The sequence below is a fragment of the Sceloporus occidentalis genome, unplaced genomic scaffold (genome assembly GCF_023333645.1).
Source record: "Sceloporus occidentalis isolate IW3139 unplaced genomic scaffold, rSceOcc1.0.p SCAF_122, whole genome shotgun sequence".
In the NCBI taxonomy this organism is placed as follows: domain Eukaryota; kingdom Metazoa; phylum Chordata; class Lepidosauria; order Squamata; family Phrynosomatidae; genus Sceloporus; species Sceloporus occidentalis.
Genome location: NW_028317102.1, coordinates 2,797,351 through 2,823,554, shown reverse-complemented (window position 1 = coordinate 2,823,554; position 26,204 = coordinate 2,797,351). Strand labels below are relative to the sequence as shown.

Here is a 26,204-nt window from a genome sequence, read left to right as displayed (position 1 = left end):
CTCACTGATTTAACTATACATTATACAGGGGCCGGCTCACTGATTAAACTATACATGACACAGGGGGGCTGGCTCGCTGATGTGACTATACATTATACAGGGGCCGGCTCACTGATTAAACTATACATTATACAGAGGCCGGCTCACTGATTAAACTACACATTATACAGAGGCCGGCTCACTGATTAAACTATACATTATACAGGGGCCCGCTCACTGATTAAACTATACATTATACAGAGGCCGGCTCACTGATTAAACTATACATTATACAGGGGCCGGCTCACTGATTTATCTATACATTATACAGAGGCCGGCTCACTGATTAAACTATACATTATACAGGGGCCGGCTCACTGATTAAACTATACATTATACAGGGGCCGGCTCACTGATTAAACCATACATTATACAGAGGCCGGCTCACTGATTAAACCATACATTATACAGAGGCCGGCTCACTGATTAAACTATACATTATACAGGGGCCGGCTCACTGATGTAACTATACACTATACAGGGGCCGGCTCAGCTCTTCCTGCAGAAGCACCTGGGGTTGGAATGAAGCCAGGTATATGATGATTTTATATGTAAATGTATATGTTTGTCATGTAAGAGAAGCAGCGGTTACACGGGGGCAGCGAAGAGATCGTACTCTGGCTGACTATCTCGGGTTCCGCTGCCGCGTATGAAGGATCCGGTGCCCGGCGTACGTCCTGGGGCAGGAACGGGACATTACTGCTCACTGTGGATTGCTTCAGCTGGCTCACAATCTAGAAAAGAAAAACAGAGAAACAGCCTGTAACAGTGTATCTGCAGCAATGGCGTTGTACCGCGCCGCAGAATACGATGGCGCTATATCAATCAATCAATAAATAATAATAATAAGAAAGATGTATCGCAGAATCACGTATACACGAGCAACCCTGATCCAAAAGTCAACCCAAACGTTCCACTGATTGCTATGACAACTGCACCATTGTAATCACACCAGAAATGTTCAATAAACCTCTTTCGTGTATACTGTGTGAGAGACGCTGGATGAGAGTGCTGGGGGTTGGAGTAAATACCGTCTGACGCCTGAATCTTACTCCGTGCCTTTACCACATCTGCTCCCCATGCATTGATTGGACATTGAAGCTTACACATACGTGACCAACATGTTTACACGCAGCCCGTCATACCTGGTCCAGCACGTTATTTTCGGCAGGGTCCAGCACCTGCTCCTTAAATCTGATTTTATTTTCCTGCAATAAAACACGTGGGATTTTATAAAAACAAAGCTGCATCTTCTGAACTGCAGCAGAGCGGCTCGAGACACTTGGTGGCTACAATCAGTCCACCGTGTCCGGCGACAGCTGAAGATTACTCTGCCCCCCCCACCCCCAGCTGTGACTGAGTGACATGTAGCAGTCCCAGGGGGCCTGAGAGCAATCACTGTTCCTAGATACAGCGGCCCTCTCTCATCTCCTGGATGATAATGAAACACAAAGACACTTTTTCTTTTTTTTGACTTTACTGAGAGTGTGGTAGATAAGTGGAACTACCTCCCAGCAGAAGTGGTAGAGGGTAATACAGTGAGGGTATTAAAAACATGCATGGGATAGACATACGGCTCCTAGGACTGATTAAGGTTTGAGTCTTTACAGCAGGAGAAACAGGGTCCTAGACGGGGGCCGGATGGGGCCGATCTTCACCGTCTTTCTCTATAACGCTGTTGTGTTTACCGCTCTCCCTGGCTCCAGGGGTAATACTTTATGTGCAATAGATTTCTATTATAAGAAGGAGACTCCCGCCGCTCCTCACCTCAGCCTCTGTTATGAGATCCCCGATGCCGGCGTCGTCTCCTCTGTTGGAAATTTCCGGTCCGGCCGTCTCCTGGAAATGGAGATTGTGTTATTATCCCCGGCAGCTGTTAATACGGCCGCCAGCAGAGAACGAGGAGACGAGGACGATTACGTTTTCCCAGCAGCGATACGATTTTATTAACTCGCCGGGTAACTTGGGAACAAAGCCCAGGATGTGGAATTAATCCTTAATATTTTTTTTTATCATTTTTAAAATATTAACACAGTTAAAAAAAAAAAAAAAAAAAAAGAAAAGTTACTGGGATGGTGGTAGATAAAAAGAATAGCCTCCCAGCAGAAGTGGTAAAGGGTAATACAGCGAGGGTATTAAACATGCATGGGATAGACATACGGCTCCTGAATCTAAGACGAGTCAAGGACTGATCTAAGTTTGGCGAAGGCAGACGAGATGCTCCAAATGGTTATCTGCCATATATATAATCTTTAAACTCCATTCTAAAGGTTTGGGGTCACTTAGAAAAGTCCTTGTTTTTGAAAGAAAGGAAATTTGGATTTCGGATTCCATTTCATGTTATTTTAATGGATCTGAAATCCAGCGCAGACGGGGTTAATGCTGTAAATGACTATTGTAGCCGGAAACGGCTGATTTTTAATGGAATCTCTTCACAGGCGTACAGAGGCCCTTTATCACTCCCATCACTCCTGTGCTCCAATGGCCCTTTATCACTCCCATCACTCCTGTGCTCCAATGGCCCTTTATCACTCCCATCACTCCTGTGTTCCAATGGCCCTTTATCACTCCCATCACTCCTGGGTTCCAACAGCCCTTTATCACTCCCATCACTCCTGTGTTCCAAAGGGCCTTTATCACTCCCATCACTCCTGTGTTCCAACGGCCTTTTATCACTCCCATCACTCCTGTGTTCCAATGGCCCTTTATCACTCCCATCCCTCCTGTGTTCCAATGCCGCTTTATCACTCCCATCACTCCTGTGTTCCAATGTCACGATGTATTCGCTGATCCAAGTTTAAATTTAAAAGGATAATTGATGGTTAGAAAACCCTTTTTGTAATTAGGTTACAGACAGAAATGTCCTCGTTTCCCATGAAAACAGCTCAGTGACCCCAAACTTTTGAACGGCCCGGTGTATCTGAATTGAAGCAGCTGTTCGGAGGCATTTTCGGCAGAAATCTCCCAGCGAGCGAAGGTTAAATGAAGGTTAAAAACGTTGAGACGAAAAAGAAAGAAAAAAGGGAAGAAAAGAGAGCGACCGGAACGCTGCGTTCTCTCACCTGATCATATAACGGGGGGCCGGCCGGTAACGGCGGCGGATTAATGGCCATCTGCAGAACGGCATCTTTATTCCTGTTAAAATATTCACATTAAATGCGTAGAAATCACTTTAATGGGAACTTTCCTCAATCGGCTTTGTGCTCGGAACGTTCCGGAAAGGCTCGGTTTATTTATACGTTTCAAAGGCTCCTCGTTTTAAGGTATTTTGGGAAATTAATAAAATCTTCATTTTTTTCTTTAGGATGCCAGTAATTTAGGAGGAAACTAAGCAAGCGGGGATCCAACTTCAAGAACGTTAAGAGGGACGACCCTTCGACACAATGCATGTTAAAAGTACACTTAACTAATGCGGAAACTGCAGCCCTGCTGCTGCCCTCGTCCTCTGTAATTAGCTACTTGAAGTAGTCAATGGGTGGCAGGAAAGCACTTCCATTGAAACCAATGGGAGCCCTTTCCACGCATGAACCCCCCCCCCCCGGTTAAAGCGAAAATTAAAATCCCATCACACACTACTGCAAATGCCAGACTCTAATAGATTGTAAGCTCATGTGATCAAGGTCAGCTTCTCTGTCAGCAGCAGTATGTCTTTAATTGGATTGTCCTCTGAATTTGTATGTTGTTAATCTTGACTTTTTTTTTTGTAACACCGCCGTAAAAGTAAAATATGAAGTAATTCCAGATTTTTCTGTTAAGGAATTATATAGATTGTCGGATTATTTAGGTGTCTGCCCCGCGTACTCCTTACTTCCCTCTTAAGAAAAGAATAAAAAATGTTAAATGATTGCACATAAAATATATTTTTTATTTCAGTACATGCGCACGGGGCGAGGGGTAATTGAACCCTCAATGCACTTCTAAGGGGGACAAAACGAAGATGTGAAGGGGGTCCTGAGCGATCACATGCAGTAAAGCCGATTTAAACTTCTCTGCACGACCTCTATGTAACGCGCCGATATCCTGCACATTTTTTAGCCACACTTTTTAAGGCCGCGCGTGAGGACGCCGCGCAATTTTACAGCCGACAAACCCGACCAAAATCAAACAGGAGCTGGAAGGGGCCTCGCGCCGAACTCACAGAGAGGAAAATGAATTTGTTACACGGAACATCGACTGAGACGCCGGGAAAACTTAATCAACTCCACATTACAGCAAAACCCTCTCCCCAAACACTATTACTGTATACAGCACTGGGGGTTATATTACTGTATACAGCGCTGGGGGTTATATTACTGTATACAGCGCTGGGGTTATATTACTGTATACAGCACTGGGTGTTATATTACTGTATACAGCGCTGGGGGTTATATTACTGTATACAGCGCTGGGGGTTATATTACTGTATACAGCGCTGGGGGTTATATTACTGTATACAGCGCTGGGGGTTATATTACTGTATACAGCGCTGGGTGTTGTATTACTGTATACAGCGCTGGGGGTTATATTACTGTATACAGCGCTGGGGGTTATATTACTGTATACAGCGCTGGGGGATTATATTACTGTATACAGCGCTGGGGGTTATGTTACTGTATACAGCGCTGGGGGATTATATTACTGTATACAGCGCTGGGGGTTATGTTACTGTATACAGCGCTGGGGGTTATGTTACTGTATACAGCGCTGGGGGTTATATTACTGTATACAGCGCTGGGGGTTATATTACTGTATACAGCGCTGGGGGATTATATTACTGTATACAGCGCTGGGGGATTATATTACTGTATACAGCGCTGGGGGTTATATTACTGTATACAGCGCTGGGGGTTATATTACTGTATACAGCGCTGGGGGTTATATTACTGTATACAGCGCTGGGGGTATATTACTGTATACAGCGCTGGGGGTTATATTACTGTATACAGCGCTGGGGGTTATATTACTGTATACAGCGCTGGGGGTTATATTACTGTATACAGCGCTGGGGGTTATATTACTGTATACAGCACTGGGGGTTATATTACTGTATACAGCGCTGGGGGTTATATTACTGTATACAGCGCTGGGGGTTATATTACTGTATACAGCGCTGGGGGTTATATTACTGTATACAGCGCTGGGGGATTATATTACTGTATACAGCGCTGGGGGTTATGTTACTGTATACAGCGCTGGGGGTTATATTACTGTATACAGCGCTGGGGGTTATATTACTGTATACAGCGCTGGGGGATTATATTACTGTATACAGCGCTGGGGGATATATTACTGTATACAGCGCTGGGGGTTATATTACTGTATACAGCGCTGGGGGTTATATTACTGTATACAGCGCTGGGGGTATATTACTGTATACAGCGCTGGGGGTTATATTACTGTATACAGCGCTGGGGGTTATATTACTGTATACAGCACTGGGGGTTATATTACTGTATACAGCGCTGGGGGTTATATTACTGTATACAGCGCTGGGGGTTATATTACTGTATACAGCGCTGGGGGTTATATTACTGTATACAGCACTGGGGGTTATATTACTGTATACAGCGCTGGGGGTTATATTACTGTATACAGCGCTGGGGGTTATGTTACTGTATACCGCGCTGGGGGTTATATTACTGTATACAGCGCTGGGGGTTATATTACTGTATACAGCGCTGGGGGTTATATTACTGTATACAGCGCTGGGGGATTATATTACTGTATACAGCGCTGGGGGTTATATTACTGTATACAGCGCTGGGGGTTATATTACTGTATACAGCGCTGGGGGTTATATTACTGTATACAGCGCTGGGGGTTATATTACTGTATACAGCGCTGGGGGTTATATTACTGTATACAGCGCTGGGGGTTATATTACTGTATACAGCGCTGGGGGTTATATTACTGTATACAGCGCTGGGGGTTATATTACTGTATACAGCGCTGGGGGTTATATTACTGTATACAGCGCTGGGGGGTTATATTACTGTATACAGCGCTGGGGGGTTATATTACTGTATACAGCGCTGGGTGTTATATTACTGTATACAGCGCTGGGGGGGTTATATTACTGTATTGTGACAGGGCCAGGCTAGCTGGCTCATGTGTCATATGAAGTTTAGCCGGGTCACGGAGCACTTTTGTGTCCGGTTCTGTATACTGTGACCCGGTAATATATTATATTGTGTTTATTGTGTAACCGGCCCAGAGACTGATGTGGATTCAGCCCCAGCCTTCAAAGAGACGATCCTATAATCTGGCTGGGGCTCTTAATCAGCCAGCACAGCCCTGTCTGCCCAGCCGGCACCCGCACTACAGGGGGGATAACACAGGTGGGGGAACCCATTGTATTCTGTAATCCCCTCACCTGATACATCCCCTGTATACTGATGGGATTTGTGATGGGATGTGGCTGATGGGATTGGGGGTTGGGTTCGGTACACATTGCATTGAGATTGTATAAAGTTCTGTGTGTTTGTAATAAAGAGAGTTCTTCTTGGTTTACTACGAATGGTGGTCTGGATGATCCGTGGATAGCTGAGTGCTATCCGTATGAGGGACTGACTGGTGATTCCTCAGCCCTCAAACAGGGGTACCCAGCCTTGGGTACGGTGACCCTGTAACATGTATACAGCGCTGGGGGGTTATATTACTGTATACAGCGCTGGGGGTTATGCTCAAGGAGTTTTCACGCTACTTCTCCTTTAAAATATATTCACAATAAATCTTTTTTTTAATACCCGGAAGCTGCTGTTTTGCTATGTTGTCATTGATTTAATCACTAAATTCGGTTTTCTGATCTCACAGATTTTTTAATATTTAATCTCTGACACAGAAGGTAGACATTTAATTTTAATAAATAATATACACAAAGCCTTGAAACGAATGAAATCTGATATTAAATGCCTTTAGAAACGTACTGAAGCATATAAAATGTTAGAACATCAAACTTAAAACATCAAGTAAAAAAAAAATCATTAAGGACGCCGAGAACGGACTTCCTTATTCATATTGTGTGTTCTGTGATGCGCTACTCGTTTTCTTCTGCCTATTGTACATCCCTGCGGAATATGATGGCGCTATATACAATAAATCTATCATAACAATGGATAGGACCTTGCAAGAACCTTACCTTATAAGCACCAGTTTCATCTTCGAGGGGGCCGCTTTGATGATCGCCGACGCGTTTTGGTGGCTTTTTCCAAACAGGACTTGGTTGTTCAGCTATAAGACAGCATATTTCTATTAGTCAGGGATGTGACCTCGCTTACACTTTGGAATTTAGTGATTTCTGGGTTTTGCTGGGATGCCACAAGTAATATATATATATATACAAGAGAACAAATGGATCCATGAATCCTACCAAGTGCCATAAAATAACAATGAAAATAAATAAATAAATAATACAAATAATAATAAAAGTAAATAATAACAACAATAAATAATAACAATTAATCATAAAAATAAATAATAAGAAAAATAAATAATTAGAACAATAAAAATAAATAATAATTATATTCCAGCCATGTGACAGGGCCAGGCTAGCTGGCTCATGTGTCATATGAAGTTTAGCCGGGTCACGGAGCGCTTTTGTGTCCGGTTCTGTATACCGTGACCCGGTAATATATTATATTGTGTTTATGGTGTAACCGGCCCAGAGACTGATGTGGATTCAGCCCCAGCCTTCAAAGAGACGATCCTATAATCTGGCTGGGGCTCTTAATCAGCCAGCACAGCCCTGTCTGCCCAGACGGCCCCCGCACTACAGGGGGGATAACACAGGTGGGGAAACCCATTGTATTCTGTAATCCCCTCACCTGATACATCCCCTGTATACTGATGGGATTTGTGATGGGATGTGGCTGATGGGATTGGGGGTTGGGTTCGGTACACATTGCATTGAGATTGTATAAAGTTCTGTGTGTTTGTAATAAAGAGAGTTCTTCTTGGTTTACTACGAATGGTGGTCTGGATGATCCGTGGATAGCTGAGTGCGATCCGTATGAGGGACTGACTGGTGATTCCTCAGCCCTCAAACAGGGGGACCCGGCCTTGGGTACGGTGACCCTGTAACAAGCCATAATATGGCTTTTTATGCACAGAATGGCAGAGAGTCCCCTTTTCTTTGTTCCCTTTGTCAATTCATGGAAGGATTTACTCAAATCCCCTCCCCATTCATTTCCCCGCTCCAGCTCTTGAGCTCAACAGAGCAAGTGAGCTTACACTCTAGTCTAGGTTGCTTGTCCGATTACTAGACCCCCGATGATGGCGCGCACGCACAGAAACACACTCTTACCTCTAGGAGCTCATCTCCTACGAGAATGCGGCCATCTCTTCCGGCGGGTCCCTCCGGATTAACGGCCACCACAAAGATACTCATGGTAGAGCGGTCTTTGTTCCCCGCCAGACTCAGTCCCAGTCCGTTCCGATCCTTCTCCAGTTCAACGATAAGCAACTCGCCGGGGAGCTCGGCGTACCGCTGCCGGATCCTCTCTGCCAAAGAACAGAACAGCTGTTATAAAACTCTGTAAAATGCCTTTTTTTTTTTATTATATAACGTGGTTTTGTGCAGAAGTGTACAGCGCTGCGGAATATGGTGGCGCTACATAAATCAATAAGTAATATAAAAAAATTATAATAATAAAAAAATTCAGTCTGGGACAGCCAGGCTCTTCCAAAGCTGCCATTTTTATCCTAATAAGAGGTTACAAGTTTTGTATAAAGGGCAATTCTGGTTCAAAGTTTTAAAGGTGAATCACAAACGTTCCATCGGTTGCTATGGTGATTTCACCACCTTTATCACTTGGAACCAGAATTTTACTTAATACACAAACCTCAAAAATGTTTACAAAAAAAATAAATATATATATATAAAATGAAAAAAAATAAAAAAAAAAATAATAATAATAATAATAATAATAATAATAATAACACGTAACATAAAAGAAACATAACAGAAACTAAGTATTTCTGAGAATAAATATACTTCTATATGATGGAATTTTAGCGATTACTGAAGAATTAACCAAAAATGATGAAACTATGAGACGGAGTGCAGCTGTGGGTTGGTAACACTGCGGTCGGAGCCGGACCTGGAGGGTAAATGGGTGAAAGTTGCCCATTTACTGCTCTTTAAATTATTACCCTGGCTGCATGCGCCGTATTACTGAGCGCCGCACAGGCCCTCCGTATCTGCTGTATTCCCCGTGACTCCCGCTGGACGCAGAGGACTCGTTGGTCTCGTTTAAACTGCTGCGCTGGCCAATTACCCCGTGGGGAGGACAGAAAATACAAACCGCTAGCAGAATCTTCGCTTGGCAACCGATAGATTCTTTGATCTTCTTATTGTTTAAGGTGAGACGCGCTCCCGAGAAGCGCTGCGGACTATATGAATCCATTACATAAAAAATAATAATGCAACAAATGCCACATTTGCATAGAGAACAGATCGGCCCTGTTCGGCCCCCGTCTTGTCGCCCGTTTCTCCTGCTTTAAAGACTCAAACCTTAATCAGTCGTTGGTCTCGTCTTAGATTCAGGAGCCGTATGTCTATCCCATGCATGTTTAATACCCTCACTGTATTACCCTCTACCACCTCTGCTGGGAGGCTGTTCCACTTATCTACCACCCTCTTGTTAAAATCTATCACCCTCTCTGTTACCTACAGACAATTCAGTACTGGGCAGGACACAAAGATACATCTTTAAAGGAGGAGATCACCGTCTGCTACAATAAGACTCTTCCAATCTGAAGCTCGGATATACCTGCGCTCGGCTGGGAGTGATCGGCAGGAGGTGGCACAGAATTAATTCTGTCCCCGGATATCTCAATTGATCACTTACGTTAATTAACCCAGCCTAAGGGAGGACATTATTTTTTTGCTGCTGCTTTTTTTGCATTATTGACTAATTCTTTATAAATTGAAGTCAGGGTGACGTCAGCCACGTCCGACGGGCCGGCTCTGAGCCGCGGGCTGAATGTCAATGGCTTAGCAAATGAGAAAGGTTAATGCGACGTTACAGGGAGTCGGTAACGGGGAGAGGGGGGAGCGGGCTGCAAACGGAAAGGATAGCGCAGAGCGTGATCTCCGCCAGCCGGATAGTCTCATTAAACCATCAGAGCCTCCCGCAACGCCAGGACTGGATGATTATAGTCAGCAAAGGCCGCAGGGCCGGGCTCAGATGTTCTTAAATAAATGGATAATATCACCCCCCAAACCCATAAACTTTAGAGTGAAACTGCAGCCTCAAAGCTGCAGCAGAACACCCCTTAGTGGTGGAAGGTTGAGGCAGCCAATGAGTGTCAGTTGTACATCCGTGTGTTAAATGCCGTGTTTGGATCATGATTAATGGACTATTATCTCTCAGGGAAGCATTGATCTGCGTCATAATTTGGCAAAACATTATCCAATCAATTTTCTGCCCTGACACCCCCCCCCACACCCTTACAAAGGCCTGAGCCAATCAACAACAATCAGCAACTCAACGGGGGAGACAAAATCACAACGGGGAGGAAAAATCACACAGATCCTGAGAACAGGACGTTAAGGCGGCTGCTCACACGGCATACAGGTTTCTAACACATAAATATGTTTATTGCCGTATGTGGGAACTCTCAGGGTCTGCCCCTGACTCAGATTTTGCTCCAATCTCAGGGGCAGACTCTGGGGGTCTCACAGCCTGACTCCTTCCTATTCTCCCCGCTGCGGTCATATATAAGACTTCCAATTGGTGCTTTTGCTCCCAGTATGTTTTCGTTGATATCCCTGCTTGAATGCAGGTGACTCAATTAACCATTTGTTTCAATAATGACATATTTGGCGAGCCAGCACATAGAATCTTCCTGATGGGCTATTAAAGGGTTAATATTTCAAGGGTCCCAGGGTCCGCTCAAGAAGAAAGTTCCGGGGTCCGTAAGCTGCATATATATATATATATATATATATATATATATATATATATATATATATATATATATAAAATACAGACCCCCCCCCCCGCGCTGAGATACACGATGCAGAGTAACGTTAAAGCGTAATAAACCTCCACAAACGCCATTGCAGACCTTTTTTTGTTCTTTTTGCGCAGAGGATTTATTAAAACATGAAGTCTGTGAATTATTGATGGCTGTCTGAAAAAGTACAGAATGATCGGGACCCGCGGGCCGTGCTGGGTGAACTAAAAACCGCGGCGGTTACAGCAAATTGAAAACGTACGTTTTGGGGGGTTTTTTTACGAATCAACAACAAATCGATATGTTACTTTTTAAACAATTAATCACCTGCAAAGGTTCCTTTCATTAGAAAAACATGTATGCTTGTTTTTTTACTTTACTGAGACGGTGGTTCATAAGTGGAAGAGCCTCCCAGCAGAAGTGGTAGGGGGTAATACAGTGAGGGTATTAAACACGCATGGGATAGACATACGGCTCCTGAATCTAAGACGAGACCAACGACTGATTAAGGTTTGAGTCTTTACAGCAGGAGAAATGGGCCGAGTGGGGCCGCAAATAATTATTAAAATATAATCGATAATAATGGGATAATTTCCGATAACTTTTTACCCATTTCACGTTAGTTAAGTCCTGTTATGTTTTATCTCATGTTTATTGCTTGAAGTAATACTTATTATATATTATAATGATATATATAGTGCATATCATGTGATATTATCCGTCCGCTGAGCGCACGGCGAGATAATCGCGAAAAATGACACAAAGGGACACAAAATGACCAAATATTTAAAATAAACACAAAAGAAACAAACAATCCTCCCATCAGCCTGTGACAGAGCTGAACACGCGACGTTGTGATTAGTATCCGACAAGCGCATCGTCCTTTCTTGTTACATTAAAGCTTTTTTTTTTTTTTATAATCTCCCCAAATTCCGACAAATTATCCCAGAAAATAAAAAAAAATAAAATCGAAATCTCTCTATTTTTTTTATTTTCCTTACCTGGAAATCCTCCTTGCACCATCGCTTACGATCAAACGCGTTTCATCCAACGCCTTCTGCTGACGGAGGCGAAAAAAGATTCGCGCCCCGCAAAACATTACTCTGCTTCTGTTTCCGCGGACGACCTTGGGCCTGTCATTTATTCCTCCCCGGGAGCGGACGTTGCGCTGCTGCTATGGGTTATCGTCAATCACGCTGATTTCTTTTTTTCCCTCTCTCTTTTTAAGCCCGGCGCGGGCTGAGAGTCACATCTGCCGGCAGACGAGACGCGCCGGTGGGAAGTGGGGCTGGATCTCCGTCCCGGAGACGCCGCGTCTTAAACGATACCCGCCGACTGCACGCTGCACCGGCTTATGATCCTCTTCGACGTCGTTTAAAGCCCCCCGGGGGATTACTGCAACGCGGCGCGGGAGCCAAATTATTTTATCAGATCCCCCAACTATTATTACCTACTGATTTATATAGCGCCATCATATGCCACAGCGCTGTACTTCACCCCACGCCCATTTAAAGACATTTAAAAAATAATAAAGTAGATTTTTAGTAATACGGTCTTGGTATTAAACATTAATATGACATCATCAACACCTATCCCAGCCATACATCAAGGCTATACCCCCAGAGGGCTGATAAACCCAGAGCCCCAGCCCTAAGGCTTGTAAAAAGAAAAAAAAGAAAAAAAAAAAAAGTACGTTTATAAGGAAAAAGAGAGATTTCTTTGCATTAATGTGAAAAAGGAATAATTTGACCCCAAGTTTAGTAATTCAGACAGTGGCTTTGCAAGTTATGTATGATAAATGTATAACGACAGATAACCTATTTCATATAGAAGCAGCGAAACCTGCTTTTATACTCTGTTCTGGAAATTTTTGGGGGGAACATTTTTATATACACCGTTGTTCAAAAGTTTGGGGTCACTGAGCTGTTTTCATGGAAAACGAGGAAATTTCTGGCCGTAACAAAATTGCAAAAGGGTTTTCTAACCACCAATTAGCCTTTTAAACTTAAACGGAACAGTGAAAACAACGTGCCATTGGAACACAGGAGTGATGGGAGTGATAAAGGGCCATTGGAACACGGGAGTGATGGGAGTGATAAAGGGCCATTGGAACACAGGAGTGATGGGAGTGATAAAGGGCCATTGGAACACAGGAGTGATGGGAGTGATAAAGGAGTGATGGGAGTGATAAAGGGCCATTGGAACACAGGAGTGATGGGAGTGATAAAGGGCCATTGGAACACAGGAGTGATGGGAGTGATAAAGAGCCATTGGAACACAGGAGTGATGGGAGTGATAAAGGGCCATTGGAACACAGGAGTGATGGGAGTGATAAAGGGCCATTGGAACACAGGAGTGATGGGAATGATAAAGGGCCATTGGAACCCAGGAGTGATGGGAGTGATAAAGGGCCATTGGAACCCAGGAGTGATGGGAGTGATAAAGGGCCTTTGGAACACAGGAGTGATGGGAGTGATAAAGGGCCATTGGAACCCAGGAGTGATGGGAGTGATAAAGGGCCTTCGGAACACAGGAGTGATGGGAGTGATAAAGGGCCTTCGGAACACAGGAGTGATGGGAGTGATAAAGGGCTATTGGAACACAGGAGTGATGGGAGTGATAAAGGGCCTCTGTACGCCTATGAAGAGATTGCATTAAAAATCAGCCGTTTCCAGCTACAATAGTCATTTACAACATTAACCCCGTCTGCGCTGGATTTCTGATCCATTTCATGTTATTTAAATGGACAAGATTTTCTTTTCCCCCCAAAAAAAACAAGAGTCCCCAAACTTTTGAACAGCATCTATTGAAGCAGAAAATGTAAATACCGTATTTGCTCGATTATAAGACGACCCTGATTATAAGACGACCCCCCAAAATCTGAATATTAACTTAGGAAAAAAAGAAAAAGCCTGAATATAAGACGACCCTAAAGGAAAAAAGTTTTACCAGTAAATGTTAATTCATGTAAACTATTTTTTTAAATAAAAGCTATGATTGAGAAAAATATTTTTTTTGTTTTTATTTCCTTGTATTTTCCAACCTGTCCCCCAGTTACGCACATCTGCCCCCAGGCTTGCCACACCAATATGGCACTGTGGCCCATGATATGCCTTTTAACCCTCTATATGCCACTGTGCCCCATGGTATGCCTTTTGACCCCCTATGTGCCACTCTGCCTCCAGAAATGCCTTATACCCCTATATCCCATTCTGGCATTTAGGGGGTTAAAATGCATATTATGGGGCAGAGTGGCATATAGGGAGGTATAAGGCATTTCAGGAAGCAGTGGCATTAAGGGAGTTAAAAGGCATTGTATAGAGCACTCTATAAGGCATTTCAGGAGGCAGAGTGCTCTATTAAATGCCCCCTTAACGCCACTCTGCTTCCTGAAATGCCTTATAACTCCCTATATGCCACTCTGCCCCATAATATGCCTTTTAACCCCCTAAGTGCCAGAGTGGCATATAGGGGTATAAGGCATTCCAGAAATGCCCTATGTCCCCCATTTAACACACACACGCACACACACTTACCGGTGCTTCCAAATTCCTGCTGTATTGCCGGGGCAGCGGGTTGACGTCTCCTTCCGCTGCAGCCGGAAGGAGGTGGAGTTGGCAGCGGGGGGTTGTCTGCGTCCGTCGCGGATACCTTTCCCGGCTGTCAGAGATCAGAGTTCCGGCACCTGTGCGGGGAACTCTGATTTCTGACAGTCGGGGAAGGTATCCGCGACGGACGCAGACAACCCCCGCTGCTAGCCACACCTCCTTCCGGCTGCAGCGGACGTTGTCTACGCGGATCGCGTAGACGTCAACCCGCTGCCCCGGCAATACAGCAGGAAGCACCGGTAAGTAAGTGTGGGGGGGGGGGACAGGAGGATCCAGGTCCCCTGCAGCGGTGCGGGGGATCTGGATCTTAGTCTCATAATCAGACCTCTATTTGAGGTCTGATTAGAAGACGACCCCGATTAGAAGACGAGGGGTATTTTTCAGAGCATTTGCTCTGAAAAAAACCTTGTCTTATAATCGAGCAAATACGGTAATATACGTTGCCAGTTATTTAGCTTAGATCCGCTGAGCATAGGTTTTGGGGAATTAGATTTAAAAGGTAATCACTGCTGCCACCTAATGGTGAAAGGAGGAATAACTTTTCTCAGAAATAGCCGAGATGGATAATCTTGAATATACAGTATATCACTATACACAGATATTATACATTTTATTTAATTTTTTTATATTGTGCCATGTACAATGTTTGAAATTAACTGCATTTTTAGATTTTTTTTATTTTAGAGAATAAGCAAAACATGGAATTTTTATATGGTTAGCACATAAGAGTTTAAACAAAGCAAAATAATATCTGCAAAAATTACCATACTTTTTGCTATGCAACCTTTTCAAAAGAACCGTCCAACCGACACATGATAAACAAAATAAAATAATTGAAACATAAAGTAGAGAAAACCTGTCACCCACATAAGGTATGGAAAGAAAACCATGTTACAACCGGTGAGAGAGTGGTAGGTAAGTGGATCAGCCTCACAGCAGAAGTGGTAGAGGGTAATACAGCGAGGGGATTAAACATGCGTGGGATAGACATACGGCTCCTGAATCTAAGACGAGACCAACGACTGATTAAGGTTTGAGTCTTTACAGCAAGAGAAATGGGAGACTAGACGGGGGCCGTGAAACTTTAAAGGTACAAACACGCTGTCCAGAGTAAGAATATATATTTCCACTCTAAAAAAGATCTTTGCTTTAAACACCGCTGCATCTTATCGCTTAGTGACCCTACTTTAAAATACATGAAATATAAATACACTTTTCCCCCCTTGGCAAAATCATATTAAAAAAAATAAATAAATAAATAAAAAAAGTAATTTAGAATTTTACCGTCACTGTCGTCTGCTTCTGCATCAGGTTCCAATGTCGGAGAACCGGCGCGCTCTTTGTAAGGTGGAGGGAGTTTCATGGGAGGTGGAGGTCCTCCGGGAACAGGTACTGGAGAGGGGCTCTGGGGGGGGGCATACAAAATATGCTCAGAATAATAAAAAATTATTTTTATTATAATATATATATATATATGTATATATAATATAATATATCAGATATACCAGTTGATTAAAAAAATAAAAAAAATTTGCTTTTCAAAGATTAATGAATTTAATATTCCAAATAATCTGTAAATTGTTCCTGTATTGTGAGATGAAAGACAGCGCACCCCCCCCCCAAAAAAAAAAAAAGAACGCCGACTTATTATAACATCCTCTTCTCGGACAGCAGATGCAAGGATTTAGCAATCATCTTAAACAAGAAAAAAAAAAAAAAAAAGGTATTTTTAAATAAATTCTCAACTTCTACCCCTAGTAACGATTTTACTAATAAATTGCGCATTAAAATTTGACAAAAATAAATAGGATAATGACCATAAATATGAAAACATCCATGTGTAAATTAGAATAAAAAAAATAATAAAGCAAAAAATAAGGATACAGGTTATAAAAAGGTTAATTGGGAAGATGTTTACTCCATAAAAACACGCCAAGAAAAATAGCAAATTTAGCACAAAAAAAAAAGATGAAAAAAGATGAATCTGTCATTACCTCACATAGCTGAAGGCAGCGAGCGCAGTAGGACAGACGAGCGTCAAAAGGATTCAACATTGTGTACTTTACAAGAAGAGCACAAAATGTGTTGGTTTTGTATTTCAGGAGACATAAATTAGCTATTAGTAGCCGTCTTTGGAACAAAATAGAGCGCTTTTATTAAATTATGCACTTTATCCCATAACTGCTAATAGCGGAATGCACTCAGGGCGCAGGAAAGATCGGCATTAGCACAAATTGCTCGTAATGCGCTTTTATGCGAGCAGAACAAATTTGGGGAGAAAGTGGACATCCTGGTCATTTGGGAGGATAAATGCTATAACAATAATAAATAAAAATAAGGAAATCGAGGGGGGGGGTGTAAGATGAAAAAAAACGGAATAATATAGAACTATTTCAGGAATACGGGCACATCGGGGAGACGGTGCGAGAGACGTCCACTGCGGGGCTTATAGGCCACTTATCAAGATTAGAGGAGCCCCGGTTCCATCATAAACAAAGAAGTAGACTCTTTACTGTAAGAGCCGTGGAATGCGCTACCTATGGAGGTTGAGCACTCCGGGCACTATTATTATTATTATTATTCATTGTTTTTTATATCAAATTCCGTAGCTCTGTACAATGGGTGGATAGGACATTATAAGTAGTATATAACATAACAATTTGACTAACACAGACAACAGGTGAGGAGGGCCCGGCTCAAAGAGCTTACAGTCTAGAGCAGGGGTGGGCAATTAATTTTCCCATGGGGCCACATGAGAAATTGGAATGGTTTTAGAGGGCCAGACCTCTACAAACTACAAACTCCGAAGCCTTGTCCATTTTGTTAACTTATGTGCTGTTTAATAAAGTTATTCAAGCCTACGTCATTGGTAGAGGTGCTTGAATAAGTAAGGCCTGAATAACTATTAGCACAGCACAGAAGTGAACAAAATGAACAAGGCTTCGGAGTGCATACCGTATTTTTCGCTCTATAAGACGCACCTGCTGATAAGACGCACCTAGATTTTAGAGGAGAAAAAAAAGGAAAAAATATTTTGAGCTAAAAAATGGGCTAAAATATTTATTACAATAACTGAATAAGCTATGAACACAGTAAGACACACGCAGTAAGACACACACAGACACAGTAAGACACACACAGACACAGTAAGACACACACAGACACAGTGAGACACACACAGACACAGTGAGACACACACAGACACAGTAAGATACACACAGACACAGTGAGACACACACAGACACAGTAAGATACACACAGACACAGTGAGACACACAGACACAGTAAGACACACGCAGTAAGACACACAGACACAGTAAGACACACACAGACACAGTAAGACACACACAGACACAGTGAGACACACACAGACACAGTAAGACACACACAGACACAGTAAGACACACACAGACACAGTGAGACACACACAGACACAGTAAGACACACACAGACACAGTAAGACACACACAGACACAGTGAGACACACACAGACACAGTAAGACACACACAGACACAGTAAGACACACACAGACACAGTGAGACACACAGACACAGTAAGACACACACAGACACAGTAAGACACACACAGACACAGTAAGACACACACAGACACAGTGAGACACACACAGACACAGTGAGACACACACAGACACAGTAAGACACACACAGACACAGTGAGACACACAGACACAGTAAGACACACACAGACACAGTAAGACACACACAGACACAGTAAGATACACACACACACAGTAAGACACACACACACAAACACAGTAAGACACACACACACAGTAAGACCTCCCTCCCTAACCCCCCTTCTCAGTATCTCCCCTCTAACTCCCTAACCCCCCCTTCTCAGTATCTCCCCTCTAACTCCCTAACCCCCCCTTCTCAGGATCTCCCCCCCCGCCCCGGTCACTTACCTTAAACTCCTGTGTTGGAAGCGTGAGGCGTTTGTCTCGGGTGCCGGCGCTTCACTGCTGATCGCCGGCGTCTGACGTCATATGCCGGCACCCGAGACAAACGCTTCCAACACAGGAGTTTAAGGTAAGTGACCGGGGCGGGGGGGGGACACCGGACTCATTGGTGAGTCACCAGGACACTCCTTGCGGGCCGGTCCGAGCTATTCAGCGGGCCGGATGTGGCCCGCGGGCCGTGCTTTGCCCAGGTCTGGTCTAGAGGATACACTATACAATAAACTGGCCTGTATTTCGGCAACAAAGTATCCACAAAAAATAAGTTATTGAGACGGTTATTATTCTCACTGCTCATGATTTTTTAAGCAGTCTTGGCACGTGTTAGATTCAGGAGCCGTATGTCTATCCCATGCATGTTTAATGCCCTCACTGTATTACCCTCTACCACTTCTGCTGGGAGGCTGCTCCACTTATCTGCCACCCTCTAAGCCTCTGACCCTCTAGTTTTAGATTACGGTCCCTTGTTCCTACATTTCTCCTTCTCTGAAACAAACTTTCCCTTCTGTACTGTGTTATATCCCCTTAGGTGTTTAAATGTCTCTCTCCCGTCCCGTCTCTCTCTCTCTTCTCTCCTCCAAGCCGGACATTTTGAGATGCCTTCGTTTTTCCTAATTATTTTTTAAAGCCGTCCGTCCCTCTACTTCGGCTCTCCAGAGCTTTGAAATTTGGACCCTCTAACCTGCAGACCCCGGTTAATGAGTTAATCCGCTGAGTGAATTCGTACCTTTCTGTAAATAACGAGTTATAATTTCCATCTCCTCTGCAGACTCTTTGAAGGCTGAATTGTTCGGCTCTCGACAAGGTCGGGTTAGTTAAGAATGGCTTCGTCCCACATGTATGAGATGACGTGCGTTCAAGCGTCGGATACGTTAAGTTGTTATTATGACAAACCATATGGGGGCGAATGAATGAGAGCAAAACACAACACCACCGATGGCGGCACGGAACAATCGGTGTCGGGTCCGGAACGTCTTTGCACAAACAAACCCGCTGAGCGTTCCGTGTCAAACAATCGAGGGGTCTGATTAGGCGCCGTAATTGCTGGTTAATTGCGTATTCAGAATCTCAACGTTACACATCGAGAAATAACTTAATTGAATAAAATCTTATTTACGTAAAAGTAAGCGCCATCTGGAGATGTTTCCTAAATGCTTCTCCGCAAACGATTAGGAGACGTGAATGCTTTGGATGTATAATTATTCTCTCTTGGTGATTAAGAGCGTCGGTAAAACAGCTACAAAGTAACGATAAATATTTTGTACCAGGTCATAAACAGCCCTGGACTTGCGGGGCGACCAATTTATTCACCGCTAAGCAGGCGCGAGACCGGGGCACCAAGCAGCGATCCGTAACATGCATTACCTAACTTCGGGGCAGTAGTGATGAGAGCAGCAGTGTACTTTTTACTGTATGGTGTTAGCATGAGTGTGTGTGTGTCAGCGTGTGTGTGAGTGGGTGGCATTAGCATGAATGCATGTGTGTTAGTATTTGGTGTCTCCGTGTGTGTTATGGAGTGTCGGGGGTCAGTCTGTAGTTGGTGAGGTGAGTGAGATAGTAAATGTATGGTGTAAGCGTGAGTTATAGTTAGGGGTGCGCTAAAGAAATATCGCTCCCGGCTGCCACAAACCCTAGACCCCCCCCTGCAGTTAAGTGACACTTGGCACCTATGACTGGTTCAAACTGTAAATCACAAAGCCATTACTCACAAAGGGGATATATTTTTAGGGGTCAACTGAAATGCAGCGTGGTGATAACCATGGTACGGTGTCATAAAATGAATGAAAGCAAAAGACATCACAGAGTTTTCTAAATATAGGAAACTAAACTTAAACTTTACATTTTTAACTAAACAGAGGTCAAAAAAAAAAAAAGCAGAATTTATTATTGAAATGAAGTTTGGAAACGTCTCACCTTTTCAGGTACGTCCTGGCTCGTGTTGCTACGTTTCAATACCTTTGGTTGTCCCGTGGAAATTAACTGAAAGGAAACACAAAGGAATTTATCAAAGGCTCGTGTTATCAAAGCTAAATACTTTAAGATAGATTTTGGCATTCAAAAGGTTAAAGAAAAGCGAGTTTTAACTAAACCTTATGAAATATAAAGTATACTTACACCCCTGTGAGTGACTTTTCCCACTCAAACTTTATGGCATTGCCAATAAAGCTCTTTCAAGTGTCATGGGGTCCTCTTGGTGATTAAGACTGAGCCATTCTATTGTTCCCCACAGGCAGTATGATAAGGAGTCGGGGTGTTTAGTAGATCGGGGGTCAGATAACAGAGCGAGAATCATACAAATGGCTGATATGCAGCTGGCTGAATACATTATATTATGGGGCAAAAACTACAAACTGGGTTAAAAACAAAATATTTTTAAAAACTTGATTTCAATGTGACACTTATAAAAAAAGAGATTGGGGTATGAGATTACAAAAGAAGAATCCACGTAAAACGATTCATTAACAAGATTTGGGAGATTTTTAACAAAAAACTAACAAAACCAAAATAGCATTAAACAAAAAAAAAAGAATGATACAATTAAGAGGTAATGTAGTAGAAAACTACCAGCTGAAGTGTCACCAACAGTGTATAGTTTAACCATACGGCGGGGCCGAGTATTCTCCAAATGTTACTAAAGCACTTGGGGTTCAGAAGAATGAATTGTTGGCGATATCTGGACGCCTCTAGTCCGCCGATACGAAGAACGGGAGGAAGGTGGATGCCTTCGGTGTGGGAAACCCATTTCTCTATCTCTGAAACGTGACCCTGCGGCAGAGGTGAACCCCCGATATAAAGACATCTTACCCTCGGGGTGTTCGATAAACTCTGAATGACAAAAACCACTGGATTTCCGGAATTTTTTATCGCTTCGACAGCTTCGTCGTGAGTCGCGCTCCTCAAATCAACACCCGAGACCTGGGAATCACATAAAACGGAAGTCAGTCAAAGGAGTTTAACCAGAATTAATATTGTAAAAGCGATACTCCAGCTACCCTTCACACTTGAATGCATATGGTAGCTTAGATGTTCTTTTCCTTAGATGTTCTTTGCAAATGCACCGGGGGGGGGGGGATTCTGCAGAGGCCCCCTTATGCATTTGGGAAGCCGCAGCTATGGAGCTGCAGCTTCTTCATGACATAAGTATATTCTTTTTCAGCTTTGAACAATGAATATAAAAGTACTTCAGGGGGCAAATCTCAACAAGAATGAGAAAGCGTGAGTAAGAGTGAGTGAATGAGAATATGAGTGATTAAGAAAATATGTTTTACGCTTCTATTAATGCGTATTTTTGCGGGACAAATATGGTTTCCTAAATGGACTGTTCAGCTTGGTGTATACGAACTTTTGAAGCACAATAAGATTTTAGGAGTTGGAACTGGAAACCACTGTTGCATTTTTATATTTTATATTTTTAATTTATTGTTCCTTAAGCGTTAGCTGCCACTGAACCTCATCTAGGTCTAGTACTCCATTTTTCAACTGTACAGTAACATAATAACACTTTCAGAACCCACCTCTAATATTTTATCTCCAGTTTTCAAAGCATTTGCTCTCCCGGCAGGGCTGTCCTCCAAAACTTGTTTGATAAATATCCCCTTGAGCTCTTCCCCGTTCTTCAGCCGGGTTATGATGGTCTGTCCCCCGACGATACTGATCCCCAGGGAAACGTTGGGTTCTTTCCAAATTTCAACACTAGATAACAACCACAAAAAAAGGTAAACTGCTCTGAGAATCTGTAACACTTATATATTTAACCCCTTCGTGACATTGGACGTACTATTACCTCCTTGGAAAAAAAAACCCTAGGTGACAAGGATGTAATAGTTACAAATAAATGAAAAATAAATAAAATTAAAAAAAAAAAAGGTATCTTCCCATAAAAAAATATAAAATTAAAAAAATGTAGAAATAACTAAAAATTAAATGTCAAAATGTAAAAAATGTAAATATGTCCCAAACACCTTGTGCCCCTTCAATTGGAAATCTAAATAAAAAAAAATTTCTTGCCCCGATCCAAAGTTCAAAGATAAGGAAAAATAGTGTAAAATATAACGCTACTTTTAACACTAATGTAAATACGACCCAATAAAATATATTTAAAAAAAAAACAAATGCAGGGAATTATTGTTGAACATAAACTAGGATTTTTTTGTGATCAGTGGGGCCTAACCTAGTGGGAAGAAATTGAAAATGTGTTTTTTTAATAACTATATGAGTTATTAAGAGAAAGCCCAATATATAATTTCTGGGGGGTCACTAAACGCAGAAAAGGGGAGTCACGAGGGAACAAAGATACGCTAAAAATGACAACCCCTGTATCATGAAGGGGTTAAACCGTGACACCCAGGTGGGACGGGAAACAGGAAGGTAACGTACGCGCGAGGCGCCCCCCAGTGGCTGAACGTTGGCGTCTCCTCGCCCTCGCCCTCCTCTCTCTCCGGTAATTCGCTCGTGCTAGCGCTGGAATATCTGCGGAAACATTAAAAGAAACCGTATTTAAAATACCAAGAATTTCCTTATAAATGAAGGCTCTGATATTACTAATTACACTTAAATGAAGCATTTCCTTGAAAAGTATTAAAAAAAACCGTAATAAAGCGGGGTAAGCTTAACAAAAGGGAAAAAAGGCTATAATCATAACCGGCAAAATGAAATAAAGTCCCATAAAACTTTACAGAAAAAGGAAACAAAACTTCTAGAAGTTGTTTTCTGCTGAAGATTCGCATAACTTCCCACAACTCCCATTCTGAACTCCCCTTTCCACAATGGGGAGGAATAATCCAGCAGATCATGAGAACAGGGAGTTTAAGCGATAGTTTAGCGTCCCACCAACAAAGACCGCGTATAAAGCAGACAATCCATGGCAAGAAAGTGCTCCCCTCGAAATCAATGAGAATATTTTCGGGCGCACGCCAACCAGGGGTCGTGTAAGACCCCCGCCGAGCCAGCGCTGGATTGGTGGAGAGTACGCAGGCAGCAGGAGATGTGTTCATATGGTGGGATTCTGCAGAATCCCCCCCCCATGCGTTGCCAAGAGGGGCTACATCAAAAAACTGACAGGGCAAAGAAACGAGGAGCCTAAGAGAAACCATCATTCAGACTAACAAGGGCAGCCATTTTTATGTCCTCCCCGACAAATATTATCTGTATCGTGGTCACGTGACCCCCTGTTCCCCACACGCCAAGATCGTTAAGTTCCAACTCCATGAATTCCAAGGCGTTTTAATGGTCACGGGGGTTAATAAAATGACCTGACTTTCTAAGCACAAAATGTATGTTTCTGCGCAAAATCTTCGGCTGCTAAACCGATAAAAAATATACATATAATAAAAAAATCTGATCGCTACCCGGAGGATCCGGGACCGTAAAAAGCTGATTGGAAAGAAGCGTTAATGGCGCTTCACGCTACTCTTCACCAAACCGATTCATCATTCCATTATATAGTCACGAGCGCTCGGCTAATTATATCGCAATCAAATTATACGCGTTCTAAAATTATCGAAAAGAAAACATTTTAAGCTTTTATGTCTTTTTTATGAACCTAGAAATAATAAAAAAAAAAACCCAGGCGACGGCATCCGGGCCGACGGGCGATTCCAGCCATATTACCTTAAAAATGTATACGAAGTAATAGAGCCGAATAAACGATGAATAGGTTACGATAAACGGTATATTAAAGGAAAATTCCCACCGGCGTTATCTGTTTCTTGTGCGTTAAACATGACCCAGCATGCACCTCACCTCTGCTTTCTGATTGGCTGATTGTAAACCTTTAAAACTACATAAAGGGGGGAATAAGACATTTAAATACATAAAAGGGAGTTCAAGTACGGGAGGGAAGTTTATTTCAAAGGAGAAGAAATGTTACAACAAGAGACTAAAACTAGAGGGTCAGAGATGGGATGTATGGAAGTTTTACTTTGCAGAGATGGTGGTAGATAAGTGGAACAACCTCCCAGCAGAAGTGGTAGAGGGTAATACAGTGAGGGTATTAGACATGCACGGGATAGACATACGGCTCCTGAATCTAAGACGAGACCAACGACTGATTAAGGTTTGAGTCTTTACAGCAGGAGAAACGGGCGACTAGACGGGGGCCGAATGGGGCCGATCTGCCAACAGGTTCTATGTTTTACGGCACAAAAAACCCCCCCAAAGATTAAGCTTTTGGGTCGACAAATCTAGTTTCGCTATAATATGGATTTTTTCCCCCAAAAAAGTTTCTGAATTTCCTTTTTTTCTGTAAGGAGATTCAGGCGCTCGTTGAGGGCCCCCCCCCCTCAACGTGAGCCGCAGCTCCTAATGAGGCTGATATTAAAACGGTTTAATCCTTCACCTCAATTTGTAAATTGAAAACAGGCCAAGTCCATTTTCAGCCCGAAATTGGTAATAAAAAAAACTCGGTCCTATTAAAAACGTCGATGCGTTGAGCGGCGTTATTTTCAGAGGTCGCGGCCGGTCGGGGGCTTTAAGCGCGTCGAGTAAAATATATACAGGAATATTTTTTCTTTAAACACCCAAAAAGCACAACGGGATTTTTATTGCTCGCTTTCGAAAAAAAAAAAAATCAATGCTTATTATTTAATGCACATAATTCAAGGCTTTTCTAATTTTGGATCTGATCTTTCGGGCATAAATAAAGTTTTTCTCAAATCGAAATGACTACGAGAGCCGCCGCTCGCCCCATTAATGTCTTTCTGAGATTAAAAAGGAACAGAGTTTGAGGCTTTATCGCAGGTGGATGGGTCTGATCTGCCGACGTGTTTTTAACAGGATTGGGGTGCTTTTGGGAAGAAGGTCCATTGAAAGAATTAGCAAGCGTCTCACGGCGTGGATTTCCACTCCTGAACTCCAAAAGGGAATCTAAGAGTGATTTAGTTAAGCTCTCCTTGATTAAGTGTGAGTGCCCTTTCTCTCACTCCAGCCTTTTGATTTTATCTGTTGATCTGTATTAATAGGAAACAAAGTGCGTATTCCATTAAACCAGGAATATCACGCGGTAACACACCGTTCAAAAGTTTGGGGTCTGAGTGACCCCAAACTTTTGTTTTCATGGGAAACAAGGAAATTTCTGTCTGTAACATAATCCCAAAAAGGGCTTCTAATCATCAATTAGCCTTTTAAACGTAAACTTGGATCAGCGAACACAACGTGCCATTGGAACACAGGAGTGATGGGAGTGATAAAGGGCCGTTGGAACACAGGAGTGATGGGAGTGATAAAGGGCCATTGGAACACAGGAGTGATGGGAGTGATAAAGGGCCATTGGAACACAGGAGTGATGGGAGTGATAAAGGGCCATTGGAACACAGGAGTGATGGGAGTGATAAAGGGCCATTGGAACACAGGAGTGATGGGAGTGATAAAGGGCCATTGGAACACAGGAGTGATGGGAGTGATAAAGGGCCATTGGAACACAGGAGTGATGGGAGTGATAAAGGGCCTCTGTACGCCTATGAAATCAGCCATTTCCAGCCACAATAGTCATTTACAACATTAACCCCGTCTGGGCTGGATTTCTGATCCACTTCATGGTTTTTTTTAGTGGCCAGAATTTGCTTTTCTTTTAAAACCAAGGACATTTTTAAGTGACCCCAAACTTTTGGATGGCAGGTTATGTCTAGTGTATTCATGAGAAGAA

At 42.9% G+C, this 26,204-nt stretch overlaps 1 protein-coding gene across 1 annotated transcript in view; it reads right to left on the bottom strand.

The window, feature by feature from the left end:
* The window catches only part of LOC149282160 (inaD-like protein), a 69,042-nt gene that overhangs the window by 11,483 nt on the left and 31,355 nt on the right, over positions 1-26,204 (bottom strand). The window contains exons 22-32 of the mRNA XM_089498592.1: positions 22,940-23,032; positions 22,078-22,255; positions 21,368-21,478; positions 20,477-20,542; positions 15,870-15,990; positions 8,321-8,517; positions 7,157-7,248; positions 3,102-3,174; positions 1,807-1,878; positions 1,185-1,247; positions 632-773 (exon numbers count right to left, since the gene is read on the bottom strand). Coding sequence (XP_089354718.1) covers positions 632-773; positions 1,185-1,247; positions 1,807-1,878; positions 3,102-3,174; positions 7,157-7,248; positions 8,321-8,517; positions 15,870-15,990; positions 20,477-20,542; positions 21,368-21,478; positions 22,078-22,255; positions 22,940-23,032 — 1,208 coding nt within the window. The remainder of the gene's footprint in view (positions 1-631; positions 774-1,184; positions 1,248-1,806; positions 1,879-3,101; positions 3,175-7,156; positions 7,249-8,320; positions 8,518-15,869; positions 15,991-20,476; positions 20,543-21,367; positions 21,479-22,077; positions 22,256-22,939; positions 23,033-26,204) is intronic.